The following is a 27303-nucleotide window of genomic DNA, read 5'->3' as shown; positions in this document are numbered from 1 at the left end:
TCTGGATCAGCCAATCAGCTCGCGGAACTGACGGAGCTGGCCGCCTAAATGGCCCAATGGCAGGCCGCGCGGACTCCAAGCCCGCCCCTGACTCCGGGTGCCGTCTTGTGGGTGGGGACTCTCAACGCCACGCCCCGGGGGCGGAGCCAGGCTGCTGCCGCGCCGCAGCCGCGGAGGTAGGGGCGGGGCCGGCTCGGGTGTCAGAGACCGAGCCGCAGGTGGCGGCGGGCGCGGGGCTCGGCCAGAGCTCGGGAGGTGAGTGCTGTCCCCGGGACCCCCCGAATCCCGTGGCCCGCGCAGCCCCTCGTGCGCACCGCGCTCAGTAGCCCCGGAGGCCACTGGGGGCAAAGGCGCGGCCGGGCATGAGGGATGGCTAACTGGGGGTCGGGGGCTGCGCGGTGGGCCCCCCCCCGCCTCTCCGTGGCCATCCTCGGGGGTCTATGGAGGGAGAGAGGGACCCCTCTCCAAGTCCCCCGTCTCCTGGCCTAGAACCGGGGCGTGCAGGAGGGTGGCTATGACGTGAGACCCCTCCCCAAATCCCTTTATTCTAAGCCTGGATCTGGGTGTAGGTTCCAGAGCTGCAAAGATGGGGGTGCCGCTCTCCCTCCAGCCTGGGACCCAGGACAACCGAAGTGGAGACCACTCTCAATTTCCCTCTTCCCAGCTCTGGTCTGCAGACCCCTGAGGACGGAGATGGAAGAAACCCCTTCCCTTTTTCTCCACTGTGAACCTTGATAGGCCTGGAGGAGGAAGCTGGGGGTCCCCGGGCCCCTCCTGTAGACTGCTCTATCCAAGTCTCCTACCGCAAGGATGAGGTGGGGGGCGTTTCACCGGCATCCTCTGCAGGGACCCCCAAAGTGGGAATTCTGGGGAGGGGGCGAGTGTGGGGCCCCTTGCCTAACAGGGACTGGCCAGGCCAGGCCTGAAAGGGCCTGAAGCATGGACTTAGGGGTGGTCTCTGCCTCAGTGGGGGGTGGGCAGCAGCATCTGTTCTCGGGGATTAAAATAAATCGAGGTAAATTAGGATCTTGCCGGAGGCTGACTGCGAGTGGGGTGCGGAGGAGGGCTGTGGGGTGGGCGGCCCCTCCATCTGCCTCGAATCTGGGAGTTGCCTGCCCCAGCCGCAGTGGGGACCAGGAGGCAGCTTTGATGGACCTGCCTCCCTGGTGACCTTGGGCAGGTGACAGCACCTCTGTGAGCCTTGGTTTTCTCCTTTGAAAATGGGGATGACGGCTTCAGAAGCCGAATTCTACAGATTCCGAAACCCACATGCCAAACGATAACTCCCCCCTTCGCTTAAGGTGTCAGTGGTTTGGGGGTGAGAGGGCAGTGGGTTTGGAGACCACCTGACATGACTTGCTGGCCTCCGAGCCTCAGTTTACTGCACTGCAAAATGGATTCGTGGTCACTCTGGCCTTTCTGGAAAGGCTATTCTCCCAGACAGCAAAACACATTACCAAGCTGCAATTGTTGGAATGGGGGCTCCACCACCCTGGTCTTACCGGTGGGACTGCCTGGGGCACACCCTGACCCATATATTGTCACCCACGCCAGGGGCGAGCCAGTTCCTGGGTGGGGTTGCGGGTAGGAGGAGGTAGAAGCCACCAGGCCAGCCTGTCCCCTGACTGCGGTGGGCACAGGGGTGAGCTCGGGGCTGGGAGTCGTCCAACACCCCCGGGTTCAAACTGATTCTCCCCGTGTGTGGCTTTGCCCCCAGGGCCTTGGTGTATTCTTCTATGGAATGGGCTGGATCCCCCTCGGAAGATCAGAGGAGACGTGGGAAGATGGGAGCCCTGTAAATACAGACATGGTCATTATAATACTAATTACAATATTAGTGATCATAAATGGGGTCACAGCTGACCAGGAGCAGGGAGGAGAGAGAGGAGTCGGCCAGGGTGTTGCCAGCTGGGTCTCTAGAGCCCGGCAGTTAGGTACACAGTTGGTGCTCAATAGGTGTTTGCCAAATAGATGACAAAGAGGGAGGAGACTAGGGGGGAGGACCAAAAAATTCCTGAGCTTGACAGCCTGGTCGCTGTGTGACATGGGGCCCGTGCCTCAGTTGCCCCATTGGGGTGATGGCCAAGATGAGACACTGCCTCGAAGCGCCACTGTGAGAATCAAGCCAGATTGTGTAAAGGTCACTGGTGGCTGGGCCTAGAAGGGAGGAGGCTCATGACAGGACAGGTCATTGAAACAGCATGGCCAAGAGGCTGGCTAGTCACTGGCAAGGAGAAAAATCTCAAACTGGCCCCACTGTGCACAAACCGGAGTCTGGGGGGAGCACAATGTCAGGGACTGTTCCCTAGGACCCTGGAGGCACCGAGGTCAGGGTAGGCCCAAGGTCACAGCACGAGGTCAGGGGCTCTGGACAGGTGGCTTGGAGCCAGCGAGCGCTGCCTTCTTTGCTGACTCCATCCTGTCGTGTTCTGTCTGCTCCTGGGTCTGCTCGCGGGCTCCACCCAGTGCAGAGCTGTAGGTTTTTGGGATTTGAAGCAGGATCTGCACGCAGCAGCACCTGGTACTGGTGTCAGGCACCCCCTGGAGGACTCTTCTCTGCTTTGGGCAGCCAGAGGATGGGGGGCATCCTGGTCAGCTGAGAGCCTGCTGTGTGACCTTGGGCAAGTCCCTGTCCATCTTTGTGCTCTGCCCTGGTGCTCTGGAGGCCGAGAGTCCTGGGTTCGAGCAAAGCCATTTTCTCCATCAGATACAGAGACTCCTGTGTCTTGGACACAATACTTTCAGAGGCCCATGACGAGGTTTTAACTTCTTTCAAAATCAGAAGGGAAAAAGATGAGCTTTGGGGGTCACGGAATACATTTTAATACATAATATTAATATAGTCATCTCTGTGCTGATGCAATTTGTAACATATAGTTTAAATTCTTTTTTTTTTTTTTTTTTTTGTTAGAGGAAGGGGCCCGTGACAGTTTTCATGCGGCCTTGGGTTTGATTCTCAGCTGTACAGACAGGAGCCTGGACGCTCTCCTCTCTGAGCCTTGGTTCCACCTCTGGGAAGCGGGAATCATCGGTCCCCCCCGGGGTGGTGAGATGTGGAAAAGCTTAGCCCGGCACAGACGCAATGTGTGGCCTGCTCTTATTTCACCACTGTGGTCATGATTATTATTTGCTGGGTAATAACAGCCCCAGGCTGGGAGCCCCAGGTTCAGGTGCCTCAGTTTACCCATCCATGGCCGGCCCCGTTCCAGGGAAGTCCCAGGGGTGCTGGCCTGGTGGGGGAGGTGAGGTGGCAGCTGGGCGGTAGGCGGGGCAGGGTGAGCTTCCTGTCCCCCACACACACAGGCCTCCGCTTGGTTGGTGCTGACGGAAGTAGCAGGAGCCGCGTGGCCATCTCCTGGTGCCCACCCTGTCTGTCAGGGGCCCCAGCCCCACTCGCTGCCCTGTCCGGTGAGTTTGAGCCCTGTCTGGAGGCCCCCATTACCCTTCCTCACCCCTCTCAGGAACAGAAGGGGGGGCCCCCCCTCTGCCTGGCCTGGGGTTTCCGAGAGAAGAAGCAGGTGTCATTTCCTGGGCCGGGCAAGAACCTGTGGCGGGGGGGGGGGGGGTGGGGGGGGGGGGGGCTTCGCTCTGCCCCCCTGCCCTCCATTACAGTGGTGGGGCAGTAGAGGGGACCTGGAGACCCAGAACCACATGTCGTAGTTCCAAACAGGGGTTCTTTGGCAGACATGCCAGAGACAAAATCACAGTGACCCCGGGACAGTGAGTTACTTCTCTGTACCTCAGTTTCCTCATCTGTAAAGGTGGGACTGGGCCCCATGGTGTGGCTGTGAAGGTTGAATGAGCCGGTACCTGTTGGAGGGTTGGGTGCAGCACGACACACATACTGGCCTTCAGTATATTGTGGGGGGAGGGGCCATCTAACCGGAGTTGTGAAAACAGTAGTGAGATCCTCGGTTTCTGGGGAACTTGGGCCCAGTGGCTCCTCAGATCCTCTAAGAAGCATCTTATAGCAGAACTTTCTCTACCTGTGCTGTCCAGTATGGCAGCCACCAGCCCCATGTGGCTACTGAGCCGTGGGGCAAGGTTGGCCCAACTGAGGAGCTGGGGGGTTAATGGTATTTAATTTTACTTAGTTTAAAATTAAGTCACCACATGAGATTAGTGGTTCCCTTATCAGTCAGCACAGCTTTAAGGGATTTGGAGATTCTCAGGGCCTAAATCCTGGCCAGAAATGAAGACATGAGATGGGAATTGAGGGCTTTCCCCCTTGGGATGTCAGCCCAGCATGCCCCCCCACACACACCAGACTGGGTTTCCTCAGGGACAGCGCCAGTGACAGTTTTCTTAGGGGCACCAGCATTACCCAGTACAGGGTGGTCGTTGGGAATATTTGTGGAATCGAATAATTTTTTTGCCTGGTGAACTCCTATTCATGCTTCAACCCCCCAACTCCCATGTCCCCTCCTTCGGTCAAGGCTCCCACAGTCCCTTCTTCCATTTGGCCCAGCCCTGAGCCTGCAGGACTGGTGTGTCTGCATCCAGCTCTATACCCGTAGACTGGGGGCTCCTCAGGGACCAGACTCAGGACTGAATAATCTCACAGTCCCTGGCATTGTCCTTGCTATGTGGGCACATGGTGGTTGCCAGGTAACTTACAGAAGTCAAGGAACCTGGGGCCAGAGGATAATGGTTCAAATTAAACTCACTTTCAAGATTAGGTAAACTGAGGCTCAGTGAAGGCAGCCTTGTCCGAGGTCCTTGCTTGGTCCTTTCCTTGTGAGGCCCGGGGAGCTTTCCCATTTGTGGTCACAAGCCCTGTCCCAGCTGCCCCTGTGCCTCTTGGGCTCCCAGCTGCTGCTGAGTTGCCCGAGGGGTCATGAATTATGGATGAGGCCTGCGGGCTCCTGTGACAAGACCAGCCTCGAGAACGTGCCAAGGACACCAAGTGTCCCTCCCTTGCCAGGCGGCTTGGCCCAGCCCCTTCTGCAGGGAGGTCTGGACTCCCCCAGTAAGACCCCTTCTAGGCATTCCTTCTTGTTTTTCAGATGGGGAAACTGAGGCACAGAGCTGGATAGTGACTCAGACACCAGGTGACCACTGGCTTCTGGGAGGCAGGGTTGGGACTCATGGGGACACCACTGCCAACTGGGTCATCGTGGTGAGGTGTGAGCTCTCCATTCCAGGAGTGTGCATGGGGTGGGAACTGTTGTAGAGGGATTTGGGAGACCCCAAGGGATCCTTGGGGACACTTCAGGGATCCCGACCCCCATGTGGCCGATCACAGTCCCAGTGTCCATCTTTCAGCAGACCCTTTCCCACGGGAGCTGCCCAGTGTGGAGCTGAGTGCTCAGGTCTTGATTCAGCTGGCCCAGGGTGCAAATCTACTGTCATTTCCTGGCTCTGTGACCTTGGCAAGTGGCTTCCCCTCTATGGGGGTGGGGGGGAGCCTTGGTTTTCCCATCTGTGAAATGGCCCTGAGATTTTCTGCTTAGGCTGGAGCTCATCCAGTACTCTGCCCCCCACCCAGTGAACTCTTATTTGTGCTTGAAAGCCCCAACTCCCATGCCCCTTCCTCTAGACTAGGCTCCCCAGCCCCTATCCCTCTATCCAGTCCAGCTCTGACCCCACAGGACTTGGGGCATCTATATCCAGATCTGGCCTCCTAGAACGGGGGCTACTTGGGGGCCAGGCCTGGGGATGAATCATCTCAGGGGCCCTGGCATGCTCCCAGCCTTGGGGCTTTTGGTTCCTCCATCCTCTCTCTTCCTCCTCCATGGGGAGGACAATTGGAATTTCCCCTCCTTAGGCCCAAGCTGGCCATGGCTTTACAGCTCAGATTTGCTTCTCTCTTTGGACAGGCAGTAAACAGGAGCCTGCGGGGGTCTCCACAGAGGGCATCAGGATGTCGTATTTTGGGGAACATTTTTGGGTAAGACCCACTTTTATTTTGATGGGGGCTCCTGGAAGGGCTGTGGGGCCTTTTATGGAGATGGGGGGACTTGGCAGCTTATGGGCAGAGCCTTGGATAGGTGGATGGTCTGCGACTCATAGAAGTTAAAGTGGGAGGAGTCAGGCTGGGTTTGAATCTGCACCTTCCGACTTCATGGGCTTTGTGACCTTGGGCAAGTCACAGCTTGAACAACAGGGAGACTAAGGCCCAGAGTAGTATTCTTTGATCTCAAATTGCCTGGTGAGAAAATGCAGCGTCGGGGCTTGAACCCCGGGGCCAGACTGAACTTCCAGGATCCAGGGTCATTTCAGCCAGGGAATTTCCACATCTTTCCGATCCTGGAGAGTTGGGGGGTTTCTTGACTTGGCCCCTAGTGGCACCCTCACCCCTCTGCCTTCCGGGTTGGGGACCACCCTCACCCCTCTGCCTTCCGGGTTGGGGACCCAAGAGGGCTGAGACAAATTTGTTTTCATTCATTCATTCATTCATTCATTCCCTCCCTCCCTCCCTGCCACCACCACTCCACACCCAACCAACTGTGGAAGGTGCTGAGGCCCCCAAGAGGCTTCATCCTGGTTCTGACCCCAAGGAGCTCGCAATCTGGGAGACATAGAGCCAGCCAGAAATCTTCAGCCCTTCAGGGTCAGGGCTGCGCCCAGCCTTGGGGGAAACCAGAGGAGAGGTCGGGACATGGAGCCATGTTTCCTGTGGGCTTTGAGGGCTGCGATTTTCTAAGATGTAAGAAGGGCATTCCAGGCAGGGGGAACAGCCTGAGCGAAAGCCCAGAAGTGTGACATGGGTGACCAGTTGAGGGCACAAGGACGCCTCTTACAGGCCCATGCTAATAGGGAGCCACAGAAGATGTATGAACAGAAGAGTCTAGGAAGGACCAGGGCTGAAAGCCCCTTCCCCAGTAGGGCCCTGAGCTTGCTGAGAGGAAGCCTGTTGCTAGGCAACTGGTTGCCCCTGGCAACAGGCCCGTTCCCTCCCTTTCTCCCTCTTCAGCTGGGGCTCCTCTTACTGCCACTTGTTTTCTTAAAGGGGCCTCACCCCCTTGCCACCTGCAGGGAGGGGGTGTGGGGAGAGGGCAGAGGGGGGATGGGGCCTGACCTCCACCTTCTGCCCAAGGGTCAGATTCCCTGGATTTGTCTCTGAATGGCTATGTGACCCCAGCAAGGCGCTGCTCCTCTCTGAGCCCCTTTTGGTGCCTCGATGTAAGGGGGTTAACTGTTTGATGATCAGTCATTGCCCACGTTTTGGAACCCTGACAACAGCACCTACATTTATTTTAAAGTCTGTTTAATGGCATGAGGCACCTACATTTATTTTAAATTCTTTTTAATTGCATGAGGCACGCAAGCTTGCTGCAGAAAATTCAGATCAGCAGAGAAAATAGAAACCACCCCCGAGGCACTCCCCACCCAAAGATAGCCTGGTACAGAGTGGATAAGGGCTTTGAGTTCAGCATTTGATTTGGGCTCTGCTGGGAGCCCTTGGGCAAGTGATTTTGTGTCTGCAAGCCTCAGTTTTCCCATCTGGGAAAGGGGATGAAATTCCTGCCTCCCTAGGTCTCAGGGAGTACCCTGGGATGTCTGTCACTGGCAATGTTTCTTTTAATCAATTGTTTGTATCGGTGGCTCTTAGCTGGGTGACACTGGTACCTTGGCTGGCCTGAAGGAGGCTCCAGTTAGGGGAGAATAAGCCAGATAGGGATGCCCCAGTCCCGCTGGGCCAAGGCAGCCTGAAGGCATTGAGGGCACTGGGGAGCCATGGGCAAAGTATGAGCAGGAGAGGGATACGATCAAGCTGTGTTAGAAAGATCTCTCTGGGGTTGGCAGAGGGGCGAGACTGGAGTCCAGAGGTTCTGATAAGAGACACAGGCCCAAGACAGTCCCTCCTAGGACCCTCACTGCCAGCACAGCCTGGGAGAGGCAAATACCACTGGGGGCCTTGCCAGGTCTGGGAAGCGGGCCAGTGGTTGGCTCCAAGTCAGCCCCAGATGCTGGCCGGGGTGGCCGTGCCTGGTGCAGCCTTACCCGAGGATCCCCTGGGTGGGGCAGGCGGGGACTGCTGGGCCTGTTTGCTGAGCCCTCACCGCTGCACAGGAAGCCCTGGGTTCAGCACTGTCCCAGCCTCATCTCACCAAGACCCTTGGGAGGTGGGTGCTGTCATTGTCCCCATTTGTCAGATGAGAAGACTGAGGCCCAGAGAGGTGAAGTCACGAGCTCAGAGTGACCCAGTGCATAAAAGGAGGCTCTGACACATATTCCTGGGAAACTGGAGGGAGCAACGTTGAACATTCAGGGAAGTGAGGGTCTGAGAAGGTTCCTGAAGAGGGTGGGCCTGGAAATGATCCTTGAGCGGTAGGATTTGGATGGGTGGAAAGAGATGCAGCCTGCTGAGCCGGGTTGCAGGAACAGCCCAGGCAAAGGTGCGGTGGTAGGAAGGCAGAGCCTGTCTTTGCACTGCTAACCATTTTACTGGCGAGGCCAAGAGGACGCTGGAGGTAAGGTTGGAAAGACAATTTTGAGCTAAGGGCTTTGCATTTAAGCAGCTGGTGGGAAATAGGGAGCTATCAACAATTCTAGAATGAGGAGCGACCATTGGGAGATTTGAGCATCAGACTGTGTTGGGTCTGCCCGTCTTGGCCTCAGTTTCTCCATTTATGCAGCAAGAGGGGTTATCTGGTTGTGACTTCTGGCTTCAGCCTTCCGGTTTCCAGGTAAGTGGGAGGGTAAACTCGCCAGGTTGGAGGAGATTGAGGAAACCACTATTAACGCAGGACCTGCTTCCAAAGGGATCACTTCAGTGATTTGTGTTGGGAGTTAAATAATGCCAGATCGCTCCACAAGCTTCTTCTTTCGGCCCTACTCACAAGGCCCTGTTTGGTGCTAAAATGTCTCCAGTTCCTCAGACCCCAGCTGATTTCCCTTTTTGATGAGCAGCTCAGTGTTCGGACATGATGCCCTTCACATGTCACAGGATCTGGCTGGGATAAAAACAGTTATTGCCTTATTTTTTCCTATTCCTTTCATCATGGCATGGGGTCACAGGGCTCCCAGCTAGAATAATGGTAAAATTTGCCTCTTTAAGTCAACGTATTTGGAGGAAAAACAGCAAACTTAATACAAAATGTTAACTAATACCACGAATTAGAAAAAACTAGGGTTGCCTTTGGGGATTTGGGGAACCCTGATGTGGATCACCTTGGTGTTTACTTCATCCTCATATGCAATGTGGATGCTTCCCTGTCCCATCTTATCAAGGAGCCACTAAAAGTTCAGAGAGGGACAGTACCTTGCCCAGATCACACAGCACAGCCCTGGCATCCCCCACCATGGTGACCCCAGAACTGGGAGGAAAGAGGCACCCGGGTAGAGGCACTGTTCCCACCAGCCCCAGATGACAGCAGAATAACTCATTTGTTCATTTATTCAACAAACTCAAATGCCCTTTTTGGCCCCACCCTGTACTGGACATTGCTGGGTCCTGAGAGAGGCATCAGACCCAGACCGTGCTCTGGGGTCTCAGAGAGCGTGCTTCCATGTTGAAGGGAACAGAAAACAGCGACTTACCCAACAGGGGTTATATTGGCTCACAAAGGTGAAACATTGTAGGGAAATGGGGCTTTCAGGCTTGGTTTGATCCAGTAACTCGACTCAACATACTTTTTATTCAGACTCCGTCAGCTTCAACTTCTTTCCAAATCTCAAGGTTTCCACTTGGCTTCCAATATCTCCTGTGCCCACATAATTACTCATTATGGAAAGGCACAGACAGAAAAACAGGGGAAGAGATTGATGAGACAGAAACAGAGGCAGAAAGACATAGAGAAACAGAGACAACAAGCGTTAAGAGAACACCTTCCCCTCAGCCATGGGACAAAACTTCCAGGCTGCTCTCTGATTGGGCCAACGTAAGGCCCATGAACCAATCCTTGTGACGTAGGGGATAGGCCACAGGCTGATTGGCTCAGGCCTGAAGCAATCACTGCTGCCAAGGGGTTGGGCTTCGGCTGGTTGGCTCCTCTGGCCACGCCCCCGTTGCTAGGCAACCGTGATGTCTCCTCCACCCCTTTACTCAGTCTCCGCCCCCATCCCCTGCAGGGTGAGAAGAACCATGGCTTCGAGGTTCTGTACCACGGCGTGAAGCAGGGGCCCATCTCCACCAAGGAGCTGGCCGACTTCATCCGGGAGAGGTGAGGTCCCCACGCCCCGCCCACCCCTGGCCACGCCCCACAGTCCATGCAGCCTCCTCTACCTCGTGGCCCCGCCCTGGCTCCTCCCCACCTCTCCCCTGCGCATCCCACTACGGCCCAGCCACACCCAACCTGCTGGAATGTCCTCGAAACCAGCGGTTCTCAACACAATCAGCCCCTATGCCCGCCTGTCAACCCTTCCCAGGTTTCTGACGCCTCCTCCTGAAGAGATGATGATATGACCTACTTACAAGGGGAATTTTGAAAACTCAGTCTCATGCACTGAGGATGATAAAACACATGTGTGATGAAGTAACCTACGTTTCGGCGTGTAAATGCTCCGACATCCATATCCCAGAAGACATAACAAATTCAAATTGCAAGACAGCCTTCTGCTCCCCAGCCGTTCACTAGCTGAACGCCCATTAAATCTGAGCAGAGTTCAAAAGATTATAACCAGGTTTTTCTCTGTGGCTGTATAGCGAGAGCCGTCCAAGCTGCACAGGACAGGGGCGTTCTTTACTTTGAGGGCCTTCAGCTCCTGAATCCATCCGCGATTGCCTGTGGTGCCCTGTGGGTGCTTCTATCACAAACATGCCTCCGTGGGTAGCTGGTTGTAACTGGGCACATTGCTCCCCGAACAAAAATCGAAGTTCTGTTAATCCGGGCGCAAATGTGAGTGGATGTTAAGTAGGCGTTTAACAATGTCTGTCCAGAGGGAAGAAGCAAATAGGAGTTCGCCTCCTGCAATTAAACGAGACAAGGCGTATCAAGCGTTTATAGAATGTGCTCCAGCTGTTTTTGAGCTGGTGCTACTACGGCTGTTCCTACCACTCTTGTTTTTAAAACGTATTACTTACCTGTGCCCGTCATTTTCCGAAATGCCTCTCCCGGGCTGGGGACTCTACCATCCTCCTTGAGATGGGGAGACTGAGGCCCAGGGGGATGGAGCGTCTCCCAAGGATGCCCAGAACCTTTTGCATCTTTCCTCTGTTCTACTCAGGGCCACCATCGAGGAGACCTACTCAAAGGCGATGGCGAAACTTTCCAAGCTGGCCAGCAATGGGACCCCCGTGGGGTGAGTGGGCTGGAGCAGAGGCGGGGGGGGGGGGTCCCCAAGGCGGAAGGCTCCTGGGGTATCAGGAGCCTACTCTTGGGTGGACATCTCTTCACACAAGTGATATGTCGACTAGGGAGTCAACCAGCCCCTCCCTTAAGGGGCTAATTGGACCGAGGAATGTAATTCATTCATTCACTTACAACCTCAATCATTCATTCAACACATATTTACTGAGTACCTCTTGTGTGCCGGGCACCATTCTAGGTACTCGAGACCCAGCAGCAATCAAGACAAAATAAAGCCCCCAGTCACCTTCATGCCGTGGTCATGCCATGTTACCTGTGGGGTGTGTGGCAAAACAGATGTTAACAGCAAACATGAACAAAAGTCCTTTCCTGGGGTGAAAGCCTCTAGGAAGGGGATGAAATAGAAGCGTGAGAGGTCAGGTGCTTCCTCTGGCATGGGTTCCATGAGCTGAGACCCTAATAATGAGATGGCGCCAGCTACAGGGGTATCTGGGTCGGAGACGCTGAGAGGCAGCTCAGCCAGTGCAAAGGCCCTGAGGCAACCATGGATTCTGTATGTTCAAGGAAGAGCAAAGAGACTGGCATGGCTGCAGGGCCTGGGTGCCCTTGAGTATCAGCTAGGCCCTGGAGTCCGGAGTGAGGACTCTAGGGCCTCAGGGCCTGGGTTTAAATTCCAGCTCTGATATTCATTTCCTAAGGGGCCTTGGGTGAGCTGTGGAACCTCCTATGCCTCCGTTTCCCCATCTGTCTCAGGCCTGCCTTGTAGTTGTGGTGCAGGTGCTCAGCAGGGCCCGGCACACAGTAGGTGCCTGCTGTCCGAGGGGATCCCGGGGGGGGGTGAGCCTGCTGGACCCTGGGTGTGACCTGTTTCCAGGACCTTCGCCCCGCTCTGGGAGGTCTTCCGCGTCTCCTCAGACAAGCTGGCGCTCTGCCACCTGGAGCTAACACGAAAGCTGCAGGACCTCATCAAGGACGTGCTCCGCTACGGCGAGGAGCAGCTCAAGATGCACAAGAAGGTGTGTGCGGGTGGGCACTACGCAGCCAGGTGGAGGGGGGACGGCAGTGGCTGGAAAGATCCCAGAACTTCTGGGGCCTTTGAACCCCCCGCTCCTGGTGTGTGCCTCTGAGAATTCTGTCAGTTCCACAACACCAAACCCAGACTCCCACACACCTGAGCACTGTCCAGTTTTGGACTCAGAACTCTGGACCAGGGCTCTGCAAACTATGGGCTACGGACCAAATCCAGACTGGTGCTGTAGAGCCTGAGAGATAAGATGGTTTTTACATTTTTAAATGGTTGGGGGGAGGGAATCAAAAGAAGAAGAAGATTTCATGACAGGTGAAAATTATGACCCTTGGATTTCAGTGCCAATAAATAAAGTTTTGTTGGCCGCAGAACCATACCCATTCCTGTTTAAAAAGGGAGTTGGGGGGCGCCTGGGTGGTTCAGTCGATTAAGTGTCTGCCTTCGGCTCAGGTCATGATCCCAGGGTCCTGGGATCGAGTCCCGCATTGGGTTCCCTGCTCAGTGGGGAGTCTGCTTCTCCCTCTGCCCCTCCCCCTGCTCGTTCTCTTTCTCTCAAATAAATAAAATCTTTAAAAAAATAAAAATAAAAAGGGAGTTGTTAGTAGTTAATATTGTACACTTAAAAATGGCTAAGATGGTAAGGGGGCCTGGGTGGCTCAGTCAGTTAAGCATCTGACTCTTGATCTCAGCTCAGGTCTTGATCTCAGGGTCAAGAGCTTGAGCCCCGTGTTGGGCTCCACACTGGGTGTGGAGCCTATTTAAAAAAAACCGGCTAAGATGGTAGATTTCCTGTTATGTGTGTTTTACCATTTTTTTTTCTTAAACTGGGGGACAAAGGGGCACCTGGGTGGCTCAGTCAGTTATACGTCTGACTCTTGATCTCAGCTCAGGTCTTGATCTCAGGATCATGAGTTCGAGCCCCGCACTGGGCTCCGTGCTAGGCGTGGAGCCTATTTAAAAAAAAAAAAAAATGGCTAAGATGGTAGATTTTCTGTTATGTGTGTTTTACCAAGAGTTTTTTTGTTTTTGTTTTTGTTTTTTGAAGAGAGGGAGAGGGGGTTGGAGGGGCAGAAGGAGAGAGAGAATTTTAAGCAGGCTCACACCCAGTGCAGAGCCCCACATGGGACTCGATCTTACAACCCTGAGATCATGACCTGAACCCAAATCAAGAGTCAGATGCTTAATTGACTGAGCCACCCAGGCGCCCCACCATGATTTTTTTTAACTGGGGGACAAGGGGTGTGCCCAATGTGAAGCCTACTAAAAAAAACTGGGGGACAAGGAAGTTTTCTGTGGGTTGATACAGAATAATCCTGGGAATAGATTATTAAGCCAAAAAAGCTGTGAGTTAAACAGAGATTGTGCCTATTTGTCATTTAAAAAAAATGGGCTAGAACAAACACATTTGCTGGTCTATGTGCCGATTATTTCTGGAGACCTATCACCTCCGAGGCAGAGGCCTGGGAGGCTGGGGATCAGACAGTGGGAGGTTTTTTCCTGAGCTCCCCCTTAAAACTTCCTGCAATAGGAACCCTCTGTAAATATTCCCTCTTTAAAAAGTTAAAATTTTTGAAATTAATAGAATACTCATAAAAGGTACTCCATGGGACCGGGAACCCCACAGAGTGTTTGGGAAGCTGGGAATTTCACGTTGTGCCCCTGTGATCTGCTCAGGTCCTGCACCTGGGCGGGGGCTTCACATGCAACCCACACTCCCCCTTCCCCACCTCTGCAGTGCAAAGAGGAAGCCGTGGGCACCCTGGATGCTGTGCAGGTCCTCACAGGTGTCAGCCAGCTCCTGCCCAAGTCCCGCGAGAACTACCTGAACCGCTGCATGGACCAGGAGCGGCTGCGGAGGGAGAGCACCAGCCAGAAGGAGATGGACAAGGTGGGCCCCCAGTCATAGGGCCCCAGCTGCTGTGAGCCCTCACAGGTCCAAGCAATGCACCGAGGGGCAGCAGGGCTGCCTGATGGGAGTATGAAAACATATCCCAGAGCACTGGTCATCAAACCTTCTGTGGTCATCACACCCTGGGCACCCCAAGAAGTTTACCTGCTGGAAGATGAGCCCCCAGGGGAAGAAATGCCCCGTGTGTCCCCTCCCGCCCCCATCCCCTCCCTGTGCCTCGTAGGCAGAGACGAAGACGAAGAAGGCAGCAGAGAACCTGCGGCGCTCGGTGGAGAAGTACAACTCGGCCCGCTCTGACTTTGAGCAGAAGATGCTGGACTCGGCTCTGGTAAGAACCAGGCATTGGGACCTGGGAGACCCACACAGTCCTTGGCCCAGGATCTGCGGGCCTCGGAAGTCCAGAATCTCTGAAACCCTCGACTCCCCAGAGCCTTAGAATCACAGGTTTCAAGACATGGGATTCTAGAGCCAGTTAGCTATTGGGATTGTTGTTGGCATTATTATTTCAAAAGCCAAAGCCTTTTTGTGCCTCAAAATGGGAACAGAGTTAGTACCTGCCTTGTAGAGTTTTTGTGGAGATTAAATGAGTCCCTACATGGGAAGTTTTCAGACTAGTACCAGGTGCATAGAAACCACTCTAGGTGGTATTATTATTTCTATTATTATTTAAAGATTTATTTATTTATTTATTTATTTATTTATTTATTTATTTTTATTTGAGGTGGGGAGGGACAAAGGGAGAAGGAGGGAGAGAATCTCAAGCCAACTCCACACTCAGTGCGGAGCCCGACACAAGGCTCAATCTCACGACGCTGAGATCATGACCTGAGCCAAACTCAAGAATCTGCTGCTGAACTGACTGAGCGGCCCAGGCGCCCCTATTTCTATTATTATTGACAAGGTTTTTGAACAGGGCAAGGCAGGGTCTAGAAGCCGGGAGTCTACTAACAGCTCATGGTGGCTGAAAGACCTGGGTTCTGCTCCAGCCTCCATTCTTCACCAGCTATGTAACCTCTTTATGAGACACTGTACTTCTCTGGGACTCTGTTTACCCAAATGTATAAAAAAGCAGACTGGAATCTCAGGATTAGGAATCAGATTTTTTTCCTGACTTTGCAAGTGATAGAAAGTTGCAAATGATAGAAACCTTCATTCAAACTGACAAGGAAGATTGATTTATAGGCTCAGGGAACTGAAAAGTTTGAGGGGAGAGCTTCAGGCATGGCTGGATCCAGGTACTCAAATGTTGGCAGGAAGTTGTGCCTCTCTGCTTTTTGAGTCTGTTTTTCTCCCTGGGGGCTTCACTCTCAAGTAGAGATGCCCTCCTGGGTGTGTATATGGGTGTGTGTGTGTGTGTACAGCAAATTTGGTCACCAGCAGCCCCATATGAATCCCACCAACTCATTGACTCAGGGTATAAAAGTGTCTCATTTCCCATAGTTTTAGCAAAAGTCCCAGGGAAGACACTCCTTGGGTCTTCCCCACACCAGTCACTGAGGCCAGGGGGCTAGAACACTCTGACTGGTCAGGCTGGATCACCTGGCCATTCCTTGTGACCTCCACCTTCCCATTTTCCTCTCCCTTCCTGGCTCAGCGCTTCCAAGCCATGGAGGAGACCCACCTGCGGCACATGAAGGCACTGCTAGGCTCCTATGCCCACTCGGTGGAGGACACCCATGTGCAGATTGGGCAGGTGAGTGGCGCCAGGGGTGGGAAGCAAAGCAAAGGGTTCCAGGCAAGGAGCCCTGGCTGTGCCCACTTACACACTTCATTCACCTGGCCCAGGTGCATGAGGAGTTTAAGCAGAACATAGAGAACGTCAGCGTGGAGATGCTCCTGAGAAAGTTTGCAGAGAGCAAGGGCACAGGCCGGGAGAAGCCTGGTGAGTTGGGACATCAGTGGGGGTCAGACTTAGGGGCCGCAGCTGCGGGGAAAGAACAAGACTCAGGGTGCCTGGGTGGCTCAGATGGTTAAGCGTCTGCCTTCGGCTCAGGTCATGATCCTGGGGTCCTGGGATTGAGCTCCGTGGCAGTCTCCCTGCTCGGTGGGGAGCCTTCTTCTTCCTCTCCCTCTGCTACTCCCGCTGCTTGTTTTCCTTCTCTCTCTCTGTGTGTCAAATTAATAAATTAAATCTTAGAAAAAAAAAAAAAAGAACAATACTCAAGAGGCAGGGCACTGAACCTCCCTGCACCTTGGTGTCCTCATGAGAAAAATGGGCTGATGACAAATCTAATTCCGCAGCCCACACAGGAAAAGGATTTGATGTCCCATCTTTTTTTTTTTAATATATCTTTTTTTTTTTAAGTAATCTCTACACCCAACGTGGGGCTCCAACTCATGACCCCAAGATCAAGAGTCATGTCCTCTTCCAACTCAGCCAGCCTGGGGTCCTTTGGTGCCCCATCTTATATGTAAATCTCTTACAACCAGATACTAGAGAGGCCTTGAATGCCAGACCCAACTGTTCATACTTTACCCTGAGGGCCTAAGGGAGCCATTGAGGATTGTTGAGCAAAGGACCAATTTGAAAAAAATGTCCAGATGAGGGGTCGGGGAAGGGTTGAGAACAAAACTTTTGGGGTCAGATCTGAGTCTGGGTCTTTTCTTCATTGCTTGCTATGTGACCTTGGATGTTTGTCTTGACTTCTGTGAGTCTCAGTTTCTTCATCTATAAAGTGGGGATGATGATAATCCCCACCTAATGAAGTTATGAATGTTCAGTAATTTGATGCAGGTAAAGGGCAAAGTGTGTGCCTAGCATACAGTAGGCATTCAATAAATGCTGGTATACAGTTTATGTCCCCAAGTTACCCACTAACAACTGTCCTTAATCCCTCCTGTCTCTATAACTCAGCCCTGGCTCAGGCCATATCTTCTGGTGTATGGCCCCAGTCTTGCTCTAAACTGGCCACAGATCTGTCCTACCCTGCTCCTGCTCATATACCCTCCATGGTTCCCCATCACCTTTGAAGAGAGTCCCAGCTCCTCATCTTGGCACTTGAGGTTCAGCCCACCGCACAGACTCATGGTCCATCCCCTGACCCACTCAAGTACTTGTGAGAAATGCTGGAAGTAAAAAAAGTAACTCAGGCATCACCCCCGCTGGTCCATCCCAAGAGGGGACCAGAACCCCTGGCCCATCCCCCTCATGACCATCTCTGGGGCTTGTTCAGCATCTCGGCTTGTGCACTGGACCCTGACTGGCCTTGAACTCAGACCCAGGGGCCATTGTGAGTCCAAGGGCGTGCTGCTCTCCTTCCCAGGCCCGGTCTCCCAGCCAGGCTGAGTTTCTCACTCTCTTCTATCTCAGGGCCTTTGGATTTTGAGGCGTACAGTGCGGCTGCCCTGCAGGAAGGCAAGTACGTCTGGGCCTGGATGCCCAGGCTGGACGGTGGGGATGAGCGAGGCAGATCTGAAGGGGAAGGGGGCACCCCCAGGGCTCAGCTGCACCCCCCCTCATCTGTTCTCAGCAATGAAACGTTTGCGGGGAGCCAAGGCCTTTCGCCTCCCAGGACTGAACCGGCGGGAGCGAGAGCCACCTGCAGCTGTGTGAGGAAACACCCCCTGCCCAGCCCTGGCCCAGGCTAGCCCGGGATCCCTTCCCCCTTTCCCAGGCTGTCCTATCCCAGAAGATAGTGTCCTATCCCAGAAGCTGAGAATCCCTCTTCCAGGCTAGCCCAGGAGAACCTCTGTCCCAGGCTGGCTCAATATGCCCACTGCCCAACCTAGTCCAAAATTCTTCCTTTGCCATGGCTAGCCCTATCATTTCCCTGCCGAGGCTAGCCCCTACATTCCCTACCTTTTCAAGCCAGCCCGTCAGACTAGCTCCAGGGCTCCTTCCTCCCCTGCCAAGCTGTTTGAGAACACCCTGAGCTCAGCTAAGTCCAGACTCACGGCCCCCAGCCCCAGGCAAACCCCTGAGCCCCATCACCCGGGGGACTAGCTCAGGACAACATCGCAGCCCAGGGGCCGCCCCCACGTGCCATGTCCAGCGTTGGGGGTTGGGGCGTGCAGATGAGGTGGGAGAGCAGAAATGAGCGTCTCTTTCTCCACCCCCAGAGATTCCCTGGAGCCCGATTCAGGGGTGAGTACCATGGGAGGGGCTGGGCCGGGCTGCAAGTGGGAGGGGTTCAATCCCACCTCGGCCCCCAAGCCTGGAAGCCAAGCCTGGAGCTCAAGGCGCTCAGTCTCATCTCAGCTGCAAACTCCTGTGGGCCACATGGGAGGGACTGATGTCCCCACTTAGCCTCAATTTGCCCGTCAGTCTTACCACCTCAAGACAGGCAGTACTATTATTGCCGTTGGGGCTGTTTTTAGGTCTGAGTCAGGGCCCAGAGGTGGGAGGGTGCGTGGCAGGGTGAGAGGGGGAGGTTCAGTAGCGGGGAGCCTGACTCACTGCTTGTCCCCCTAGACGTGTCCAGAGGTGGATGAAGAAGGTTTCACTGTCCGGCCTGATGCGACCCAGAACAATATCCTCCTGGTGCCCCCTGGGGGCAACTGTTGGCACAGCAAGGACAAAGCTCTGCCCGCAGTGATCCCTCCACTAATAGCGACCCTCTCTGTGTCCACCCTGCGGGGAGCTTGCGGTGTAGACGGAGCAGATTCAAATAAAGACACCCGCCCTGTGGGGTCAGGGCTGAGCAAGAGGGAGCAAGGAGGAGCCCAGAGGGCTTCCTGGAGGAGGGTGCACCAGCATTGGGGTTTAGCATCTGAATGAGAGTTTGGTAGTGAAGGCTGGGCATGCTCATGCAAAGACTTGAAGCAAAAACACCGTGGCAAGGGGGGCAAGTGGGGAGAGATGGGCTTGTGTAGGGCCTTGAAAGGTGTGAGCAGGAAGGGGCGGGTTTGAGGGCTGAGCCGAGGGAGACCCCCATGCTGGGATCTGCTTGGTCCCTTGACTGTGGCGCACGCACGGCGGAGCCCGCCCGCTTTTCCTCCAGTGACTCGGACTTCGATGATGAGGAACCCCGCAAGTTCTATGTGCATATCAAGCCTGCCCCTGCCCGTGCCCCCGCCTGCAGCCCCGAGGTGGCTGCTGCCCAGCTCAGGGCCACGGCCGGCAGCCTCATCCTTCCTCCTGCCCCAGGGGTGAGGCGTAGGAGGGGTATTCTGGGGGGGCCGGGGGGGGGGCTGGCAGGACGCGCCCGGCCTGATGCCACCCACTTTGTCCACAGGGCACCATGAAACGCCATTCTGCACGTGAGCAGCCTGTTAAGGGGTCTTCGGTTTGGGGAGGAGCACATGGAGGGGAGGCTGGGCCTGGAGTGTGAGTGTGGGTTTGAATCCCAGCTCTGCTGTGTGACTTGCAGCAGGTTGCTTAACCACTCTGACCCTCAGTCTCTTCTTCTATAAAATGGGGTCATTATGAGAATTAAATGAGAGCTGAAGGAAGGAGCCAAGCTGGGAAAGAAGCCAAAACCTGGAGACAGGTTGGCTCAGGCTCAAATCCCTCCCTGCCTGACTTGCTGGTCACCTTGGGCAGCTGGCTGGATAGCTCTAAGCCTTAGTCTCTTGTTCTGTGGCTGGCGGGGGAGGGGGGCGGGGAGAGAGGGGAACAGTAGGCAGGGTGACAGGAAGGCTCAGGGAGGTGCATCTCTTGTAGGGGACGCTGCTGGGAAACCACAAAGGCCTCGATCTGCCCCAAGAGCCAGCAGGTAGGTCCTACAGCAGTGGGACATCTCGCCAACATTGAGTGGGGCGGTGGGGGCTGCCCCCAACTCCTCTTTCCTCCCCCGCTTCATCAGCCTGGCAGGGAGTTGAGGGCATGCTGTTTTTGAGGAACCACTTAGTCATTCATTCGATGAACATTTATTGAGCACCTGCTGTGTACTCGTGCTATTCCGAGTTCAGAGACGGATGACCAAGACAGGTCTTCCTTCTCAGATTTGCATTCTAGTGGCTCAGATTTTAGGAACAGCAAATAAGTTAGAGCATGTTCGATAGTTCCAGGTGCTATGAAGAAACAAAGCAGGCAATGTGGGGGAAGATGCCAGTGGGCAGCTTCAGTTGAGAAGGTGGAGGCTGCTCTGGGGTGGGGGTGGGGGACTTTGAGTTGAGACTTGAAGAGAGCAGGATGTGGCCTCAGGGAGAGCCGGGGAAAACGAGAGGTCAGGACCAAGGCCAGCCTGTGCAAAGGCCCTGAGGAGGGAGGAGGCATAGGAACGATAGAAACCGTCCCTCCTGTCCACCTCGTCCACAGCTGTGCAGAGAAGCTGCAGTCAGATGAGCAGTTTTCCAAGAACCTCTTTGGGCCGCCCCTAGAGTCGGCCTTTGACCACGAAGACTTTACAGGTGATGGCGGTAGGGGGCTTCAGGGGCACAGGCTTGGCTAGCAGGGGCTGGGTGGGGCCATTGCAAGGGTAGGTGGGAGGGTGGGCCAGGCTGGAGGGAGCATTTGGGGGGTCCTGTGTGGGTCACTGGTCAATGGGGTGGTGGGCGGGGCCACAGCGTGAGTGGGCGAGCCCTCTGTAGTAGTGTAGGTGACAGTGGGTGGATGGGCGGAGCTTCCGCGGAAATGGAAGCGACCAGAGGGCGTGGCCTGATGGGTGGGCGAGGCTTTGAGTGGGCGTGGCCCGCAGGAGGAAGGACGGGGCCTCCATGTGGGCGGGGTCTGGAGCTGGCACCCCCCCCCGCCCCCCCTCCAGGCTCCAGCAGCCTCGGCTTCACCTCCAGCCCCTCACCTTTCTCCTCCTCGTCGCCCGAGAATGTGGAGGACTCCGGCCTGGACTCGCCATCCCACGTGGCGCCTGGCCCCTCCCCGGATTCCTGGGTCCCCCGCCCGGGCACCCCACAGAGCCCACCTAGCTATAGGGCACCGGCCTCCGAGTCGAGGGGGACACGGCCCCTGCCAGCGTCGGACTCGCCACAGCCCCTCGCCCCATCCCCGGGTCCCTGGGGGCTGGAGGCTGTGGCTGGAGGAGGTGAGTCCAGGAGTCAGAGTTATCAGAGCCCTGGGTGGGGACGACTGAGCACCACTGTGGCCAGGGCCTGAATGGGGTGCTGGGGACACAGCCCAGAACCCTCACCCTTGCAGGGACAATAATGAAATGGATATTGAACAAGGTGGAGGTGGCAGGTGCCTGGTGAGGGCTCAGAAGGTTGGAACCTCCCTGAGGAGGTGACCTCTGAGCTAAGAGTTGATGGAGGTGAGGAAGGAGCCGTTTGGACACAGGGGGGGCACGGTCTTTCCAGCCTAGAGCACATCCTGTACAAAGGCCCTGGGGTGGTAGCTGACAAGGCCCTCTGAGGAACCGCTCGGAGGCGGGTGAAGCTGAAACAGAGTGATGACAGGGAAAAGGAGGGAGAGGAGGGAGATGGGCCCGAGCAGGGCCTGGTAGTCTCTGGGAATGATGTGAGTTTTACCCTAGCAAGGCCTGAGCCACAGAAAGGGGGGGCTGTGAGCAGAGCAAGGGCGGCACGTGACTCAGATTATGGGCACCCTCTGTCCACCTGGGGGTGGGAGCTGGAGACCAGGGAGGTGAGGTGAGTGAGTCTAGGGAAGAGGTGATGGGGTAACAGTGGGGAGAAGCGGGCACGCAGACACATTGGGAGAGAGCAGAGGGGTCGGGGTGGAGCATAGGAGGGCAGCTGGGCATTCTTCCAGGGAGGGCCAGAAGGGGCAGGGAATATAGGGTGGAAGTAGCTGGAGTGGGGACATGTTGAGACTGGGCCTTTAGATGTCAGGTGGCCAGTGGACCCTGAGTTTGGGGGGGAGGCCAGATTGGAGCACCCCATGGGCAGCTGTGTGAAGCAGGAGGGGAGGCCGCCCGGGAGACGGGAGGGCCCAGGGTGAGCTGGGACAGGGCTGCAGGTTGGGAGGAAGAGGCCAGTGGGGGGGCGGGGGGCCTGAATCAGAGGGCTGTGACCCCATGAGGTCCCCAGCAGTGGCGACAGGGCTGCTTGGCACCATCCTTGATTAGAGAAAGAGCCGGTTTGGAGCTGGATCATGGGAGTTGCCAGGGATGTGAGTGTGGAGCATATGAGGAGACTAGTCAAGTGCGGGTGTCTGAGCTTCCCTATAGAACTGGGGTTCTCCACCAGGCCGGTTCTGCCCCCTAGGGGACACTTGGCAATGTCACCGCTGATCTTAGCTCGCCACTACTAGAGGAATGGGTGCTACAGATGCCTGGCTGGTGGAGGCCAGGGATGCTGGTCAGCACCCCACAGTGCACAGGACGACCCCCCCAGAGATTGCTCGGGCCCCCAGTGTCAGCAGTGCTGTTGAGAAGCCCTGGGCTAGAGGGGAGCACACCTGGGGTGTAGGCGGGGGGCGAGCAGGCAGCTGTAGATGGAGCCGACAGGGCACCTGAGTGTTAGGCAGTGATCAGTGACCTTCGCGGGTGAGACTCAGACTCAGGCCAGAGTCGGAGGCTACGTCGTACTCATACTCGGAGAGGATGAGGGTCACAGAATCGCTGATGTTGGATAAAAATCCTCTGCCAGTCCCCCCACCCCCGCCCCTGGAGCCGTGCCTGCCTCCCGAGCATCCGGAGCATCCAGCGCTTGCTCACGTATCCCCAGTAATCCCTTCCTGGGCCATCAGCCCAGTGTCTGGGGGGCTCAGGGCTGTGGATAGCCTCTGCAGGCCTGTCCAGCACTTTCTCTGCAGCCCCGAGACTTCAGCCCCAGGGGGTCTCCCCCGAATAAGCCCAACTCCCAGTTTTGGGGAGAAGTTCCTTCTCTGGGCAGGCCCGAGAGGCCCACGGCAGCATCTCGGCTGTACAGCTGTCTGTCTGTCACTCCCTCCCCAGACCCGATGCCCGGGCCTGCTGACCCTGCAGCCAGAGACGGCCTGGCGGCGCCCCCCCGGAGAGCCCGCACCAGGAAGGTGTCCTGCCCCCTCACGCGCAGCAACGGCGACCTGGTAGGGGGAGGGCGCACGGCAGGAGCGGGGCTGGGGGCGCCTCTGGTGGGGGGCGGGCAGCATCAGGGTGCTGCTCCCGGGCCGTCATAGCCTGGCCTGTCTCCCTCCCCAGTCCCGGTCTCTGAGCCCCTCCCCGCTGGGCTCCTCCACCGCCAGCACGCTTTCGGACCGGCCCGGCTTCCCATCACAGACGGCACATGGTATGGTGGGGAGGCCCCGGGCCCCTCTCTGGGCCTCGCTCTCACCCTCTCTGGTGCTGGGTGGGTGGCTAAGTGAGGTGTTGGCAGAAAGTGGGCTCTGGAGTCTGGGACCTGTGCTCACTCTGTCTGTCCCCATTCCCTCCCGCCCCCACCAGGAATCTCCCGGGGACCCAGCCCTGTGGTCCTGGGCTCCCAGGATGCCCTGCCTGTAGCTACTGCCTTCACCGAATACGTCCATGCCTACTTTCGAGGCCACAGCCCCAGGTACGCAGTGATGGGGGACAGTGCCAACGAGGACGGGGACAAACAGGACTCTCTGGGGCCTCTGGGTCTAGGTTCCAGGAGAGGCAGCCTTCAGGTGTGTTCCTTGATCTGCTTTACTGTGGAAGGGCCTCGATCTCTGAGCCAAGCAACCAGGCCCCTGTCCTGAGGGCAGTGGGAACCACGGAGGGTGTTAGAGTAAGGGCGAGGCCTCGTTGTGACCACAGGTTAGCAGCTCTTCTGAGGCTGCTCTGGGCCTCACACCGAAGGGAGCAGGACCAGAGGCCAGACCCTTGGAAGACTGGGTTAAGGAGGAGTTGAGGGGCCAGGAATAATCTGGGGGCAGCGCCCAGCAGGGAAGACCTTAAGATCAAACCACAAATGGGAGACTATTAGGCCTGAAACCCAAGGTGAGGACAGTTCTATAACTGAATGTTTTGCTTTGAGCTTCCCGGTGGCCTAGGGGTAAAGAGACCTAGGGAGGGGGACGTTCCTGCCTCCCTCAGCCCAGTGTGGTTTCTTCCTGGTGCCTGGATTGCTGTCCAGGCAAGGACGCAAGGAGCTGACGTTGGGAGTGAGGACGCTGGGCACGGTCAGGGCCTCGCTTCTTCTGAGGGGCTTGGGGAGCCGCAAGCTGCAGTGGGGCCGGGAGAGCCCCGAGCCAACACCCAGTCTCCTCACCGCCCCCAACCCCAGCTGCCTGGCTCGAGTAACTGGGGAGCTGACCATGACCTTCCCGGCTGGCATCGTGCGTGTGTTCAGTGGGACCCCGCCCCCACCTGTCCTCAGCTTCCGCCTCGTGCACACGTCCGCCATTGAGCACTTCCAGCCCAATGCCGACCTGCTCTTCAGGTACTGGAGGACGAGTCGGGGGTCAGAGGAAGGGGTCCCAGAGGCTGGTGGGGTCCAGGATCTCCCCACCTGTGAGTTCGGGCTCTGCCTCCTGGGACTTGCTGTGCGGCCCTGGGCAAATCACTCTCCCTTCCGGACCTCATTGTTCTTTTCTTCTCCGTGTCCCCCCACACACCCCCCACCTCCGGGGGCCCATGCTTGACTGGGCCCAAGGGGAGCCAGGGAATCCGCCTCTGCAGGAAGCCCTTGGGGTAGGTTGGACGCTGAGGGCCTTGGGAAGGTGTCTCCCAAGGGTTGGGGTGATTATTCCTGGTCTCTGTAGCGACCCCTCCCAGAGCGACCCTGAGACCAAAGACTTCTGGCTCAACATGGCGGCTCTAACCGAGGCCCTGCAGCGCCAGGCCGAGCAGAATCCGGCCGCCTCCTACTACAATCTAGTGCTGCTGCGGTACCAGGTGGGCCGCGGGGAGACAGGGCAGAGGGCGCAGGGAAGGGCTTGGGGCTGGGCAGGGTGAGCAGGCCGCGGACGTGGAGGCCAGGGGTAGAGAGAGCAGAGTGAGCTGGGGGGGGGTAGGCAGTGGGGGAGGGCAGGCCCCCATCAGCGCAGGTGGCACCATTGTATAAATTAGGAGAGGCCCCATCCCAGGAGCCTGCGCCGGCACCCTGGCTGCAACTCTGTCAGAATGAGGCACTCTCTTGCCCTCTGCTGGAAACGTGGTGTCACACAGACTCTGATCAAAACCATCTCTGAGGCAGAAGGAAGAGGCTCCCACGGGGTGGTATAGGCAGTGCTGAGTCGGGTCTGAGAGACTGCGAGGCAGGGTCCGGGGGTGGGGTTGAATAGTGTGTGGCGTGGCAGGACAGGACGGCCTAAGCTGTGTCCCCTCTCCCGTTCTCGCTCCTCCTAGTTCTCCCGCCCGGGTCCCCAGTCTGTGCCCCTACAGCTGAGCGCCCACTGGCAGTGCGGGGCAACCCTCACTCAGGTCTCGGTGGAGTACAGCTACCGGCCCGGTGCCACGGCCGTGCCCACACCACTCACCAACGTCCAGATCCTGCTGCCTGTGGGGGAGCCTGTGACCAACATCCGCCTACAGCCAGCCGCCACCTGGTGAGGGCGTGCGGGAGGCCAAAGGAGGCTCGGCGGTGACCCTAGAGCCCTCCCAGACCTCTCCTTGATGCAGCAGCTAAAGGGTCCACCATAGGTCCGACCATTCAGCATCAGCATCCCTTGCTTAGACCTAAGGGTGACATTATTAGCAATAATAATATCGGACACCAAGAGCTTCCTGTGTGTTGGGCGTGGTCCACATGCTCTATATACATGGACTGGCTCAGGGCTTCTAGCAATCCCTTGAGGTGTGGATCGCCATCATTCCCCTTTGTGGAGGGGGGACGGAGGCAGAGGGAGGCTAAGTCACTTATCGGCCGTCACACCAGGATGTGAACCCAGCTGCCCACTCTCTGCCCTGGGCTCTTAGTCACCCCACAGTGTTGCCTTTGTTTTGTACAAAAGGTAGGAACTGCCACGAAGAAGCCAGACTTGAAGGACTAAAAATGCTGCAAGGCTGTGGGGTCCTCGGGGGCCAGCTGCTCCAAACCCCACGTCCATTTTACAGATGGGGAAACTGAGGCAAGGGAGAGGACCTGGCTTGCTGGGGTCATGGAGCTGAGAGGTGACCGAGCTGGGACCCTCGGCTCCCAATGTCCTCTCTGGGAGAGACCTGACCAAGCTTTTCTTGATGCCAGGAATCTGGAGGAGAAGCGACTTCTTTGGAAGCTGCCAGATGTGTCTGAAGCAGGGGGTGAGTTATGGTTGTGCGTGAGATCGCAGGGGGTTCGGGTGGGAGGGGCTTGTTTAAAATGAGAATTGGGGATGTGCTGGGGAGAAGTGTAGACAGGGAGGAAAGCTTAAAAGGGCTTTGACAAAGCTGTGGGAGAGGATGGGGTGGGGGGGGCAGCCATAGCAAGTACAAAGGCCCTGAGGCAGGACTCCTTTGCAATTTACACATAGCCCTGAGGGGCCAAAGGAAAAGGGTGCAGGGGCAGGGGCACAAGAGGAGGTCAGAAGAGATGGATAGAGGCCACAGATCTAAGGGTTTGGGAAGAGCCCGGGTCCCAACAGGATGGGGGCTGAGGCTGGGGCACGGCTGACCTCAGGCCTCCCCAGGCTCTGGCCACCTATCTGCCAGCTGGGAGCCATGCTCAGGCTCCAGCACACCCAGCCCTGTGGCCGCTCAGTTCACCAGCGAGGGGACCACTCTGTCGGGCGTGGACCTGGAGTTGGTGGGCAGTGGCTACCGCATGTCGCTTATAAAGAGGAGGTTTGCCACAGGTACTCTCCCCCCGCACCCTGCCGCTGCCCACCCCTGAGGCCAGGACCATGCCAGGCCCTGAGCTCCACCCCCTGCTTCTGCCAAGGTGCCGGGGGAGGGGGGTGGCGGGGGCATCTGGGGTGTGTTTGGGAAGGTTGGTGGGGGTTGGACCCTGGAGGCCCAGGATGGTGGGCGCGAGTGGGAGGTCGAAGGGCCCCGGTAGGGTGTCCTTGCGAGGACCCAAGGCAGGGAGCCAGAAGCTGCACGGCCACACTGCCCCCATCGCATTCTCCTGCCCCCGCAAGGGGCTGCTGGGGCCCATGGGGCAGTGGGAACAGTGAGTTACAGGGGTGTTTGGAGGAGGATCGGGAGATCCCAGGGTCGGGCAAGGGACGGCCCTCCCTTCCTCCCCGCTCACGGCGCCACCCCCACAGGGATGTACCTGGTGAGCTGCTGAGCCTGCAGAGGCCCCCAGCTCTGCACTGTGTCCTGGTGCTCACTGACTGATCCCTGCCTTCCTGCCGGACCCTGGGATCCCACCCTGGCCTCCCTCAGGGCCCTGACTCCGTGGAGAGGAGCCCCACACCCAGCCCGGCTGAGCCGGAGATTCCCTCCTGCTCAAGCCAATTCCCATGCAGGTCCTTGGACTTTTAATGTTCTTTGAATAAACTTTATTTTCTAATA

The 27303-nt window shown here is 56.7% G+C and overlaps 1 protein-coding gene across 7 annotated transcripts; it reads left to right on the top strand.

Moving 5' to 3' along the window:
• The first annotated feature begins 198 nt into the window (after positions 1 to 198).
• On the top strand, positions 199 to 27303 carry FCHO1 (FCH and mu domain containing endocytic adaptor 1). 7 transcript variants are annotated; one of them, XM_021683270.2, is made up of 29 exons: positions 3374 to 3408; positions 5007 to 5051; positions 5269 to 5372; positions 5820 to 5890; positions 10018 to 10109; positions 11113 to 11187; positions 12070 to 12211; positions 13958 to 14110; positions 14355 to 14459; positions 15726 to 15824; positions 15917 to 16013; positions 17442 to 17486; positions 17602 to 17680; positions 18191 to 18215; positions 18543 to 18600; positions 19041 to 19219; positions 19306 to 19330; positions 19734 to 19785; positions 20331 to 20422; positions 20776 to 21051; positions 22882 to 22994; positions 23107 to 23194; positions 23350 to 23458; positions 24152 to 24307; positions 24630 to 24762; positions 25216 to 25415; positions 26054 to 26109; positions 26475 to 26639; positions 27054 to 27303. In XM_021683270.2, exons 4-29 carry the CDS (start codon positions 5864 to 5866, stop codon positions 27074 to 27076), a joined length of 2664 nt encoding a protein of 887 aa, XP_021538945.1. In that variant the 5' UTR covers positions 3374 to 3408; positions 5007 to 5051; positions 5269 to 5372; positions 5820 to 5863; the 3' UTR covers positions 27077 to 27303. The 7 variants fall into 7 exon arrangements, with proteins under 7 accessions (XP_021538944.1, XP_021538947.1, XP_044777894.1 ...); XM_021683269.1 differs by lacking the exons at positions 5269 to 5372; positions 27054 to 27303 and adding an exon at positions 199 to 255 and having other exon boundaries at positions 3304 to 3408; positions 26475 to 26722; XM_044921959.1 differs by lacking the exons at positions 5269 to 5372; positions 27054 to 27303 and adding an exon at positions 1731 to 1810 and having other exon boundaries at positions 3304 to 3408; positions 26475 to 26722.

The sequence above is a fragment of the Neomonachus schauinslandi genome, chromosome 1 (assembly GCF_002201575.2).
Source record: "Neomonachus schauinslandi chromosome 1, ASM220157v2, whole genome shotgun sequence".
Lineage (NCBI taxonomy): Eukaryota > Metazoa > Chordata > Mammalia > Carnivora > Phocidae > Neomonachus > Neomonachus schauinslandi.
Note: the sequence above shows the minus strand (reverse complement) of the source record. Positions and strands in the feature narration are given on the sequence as shown.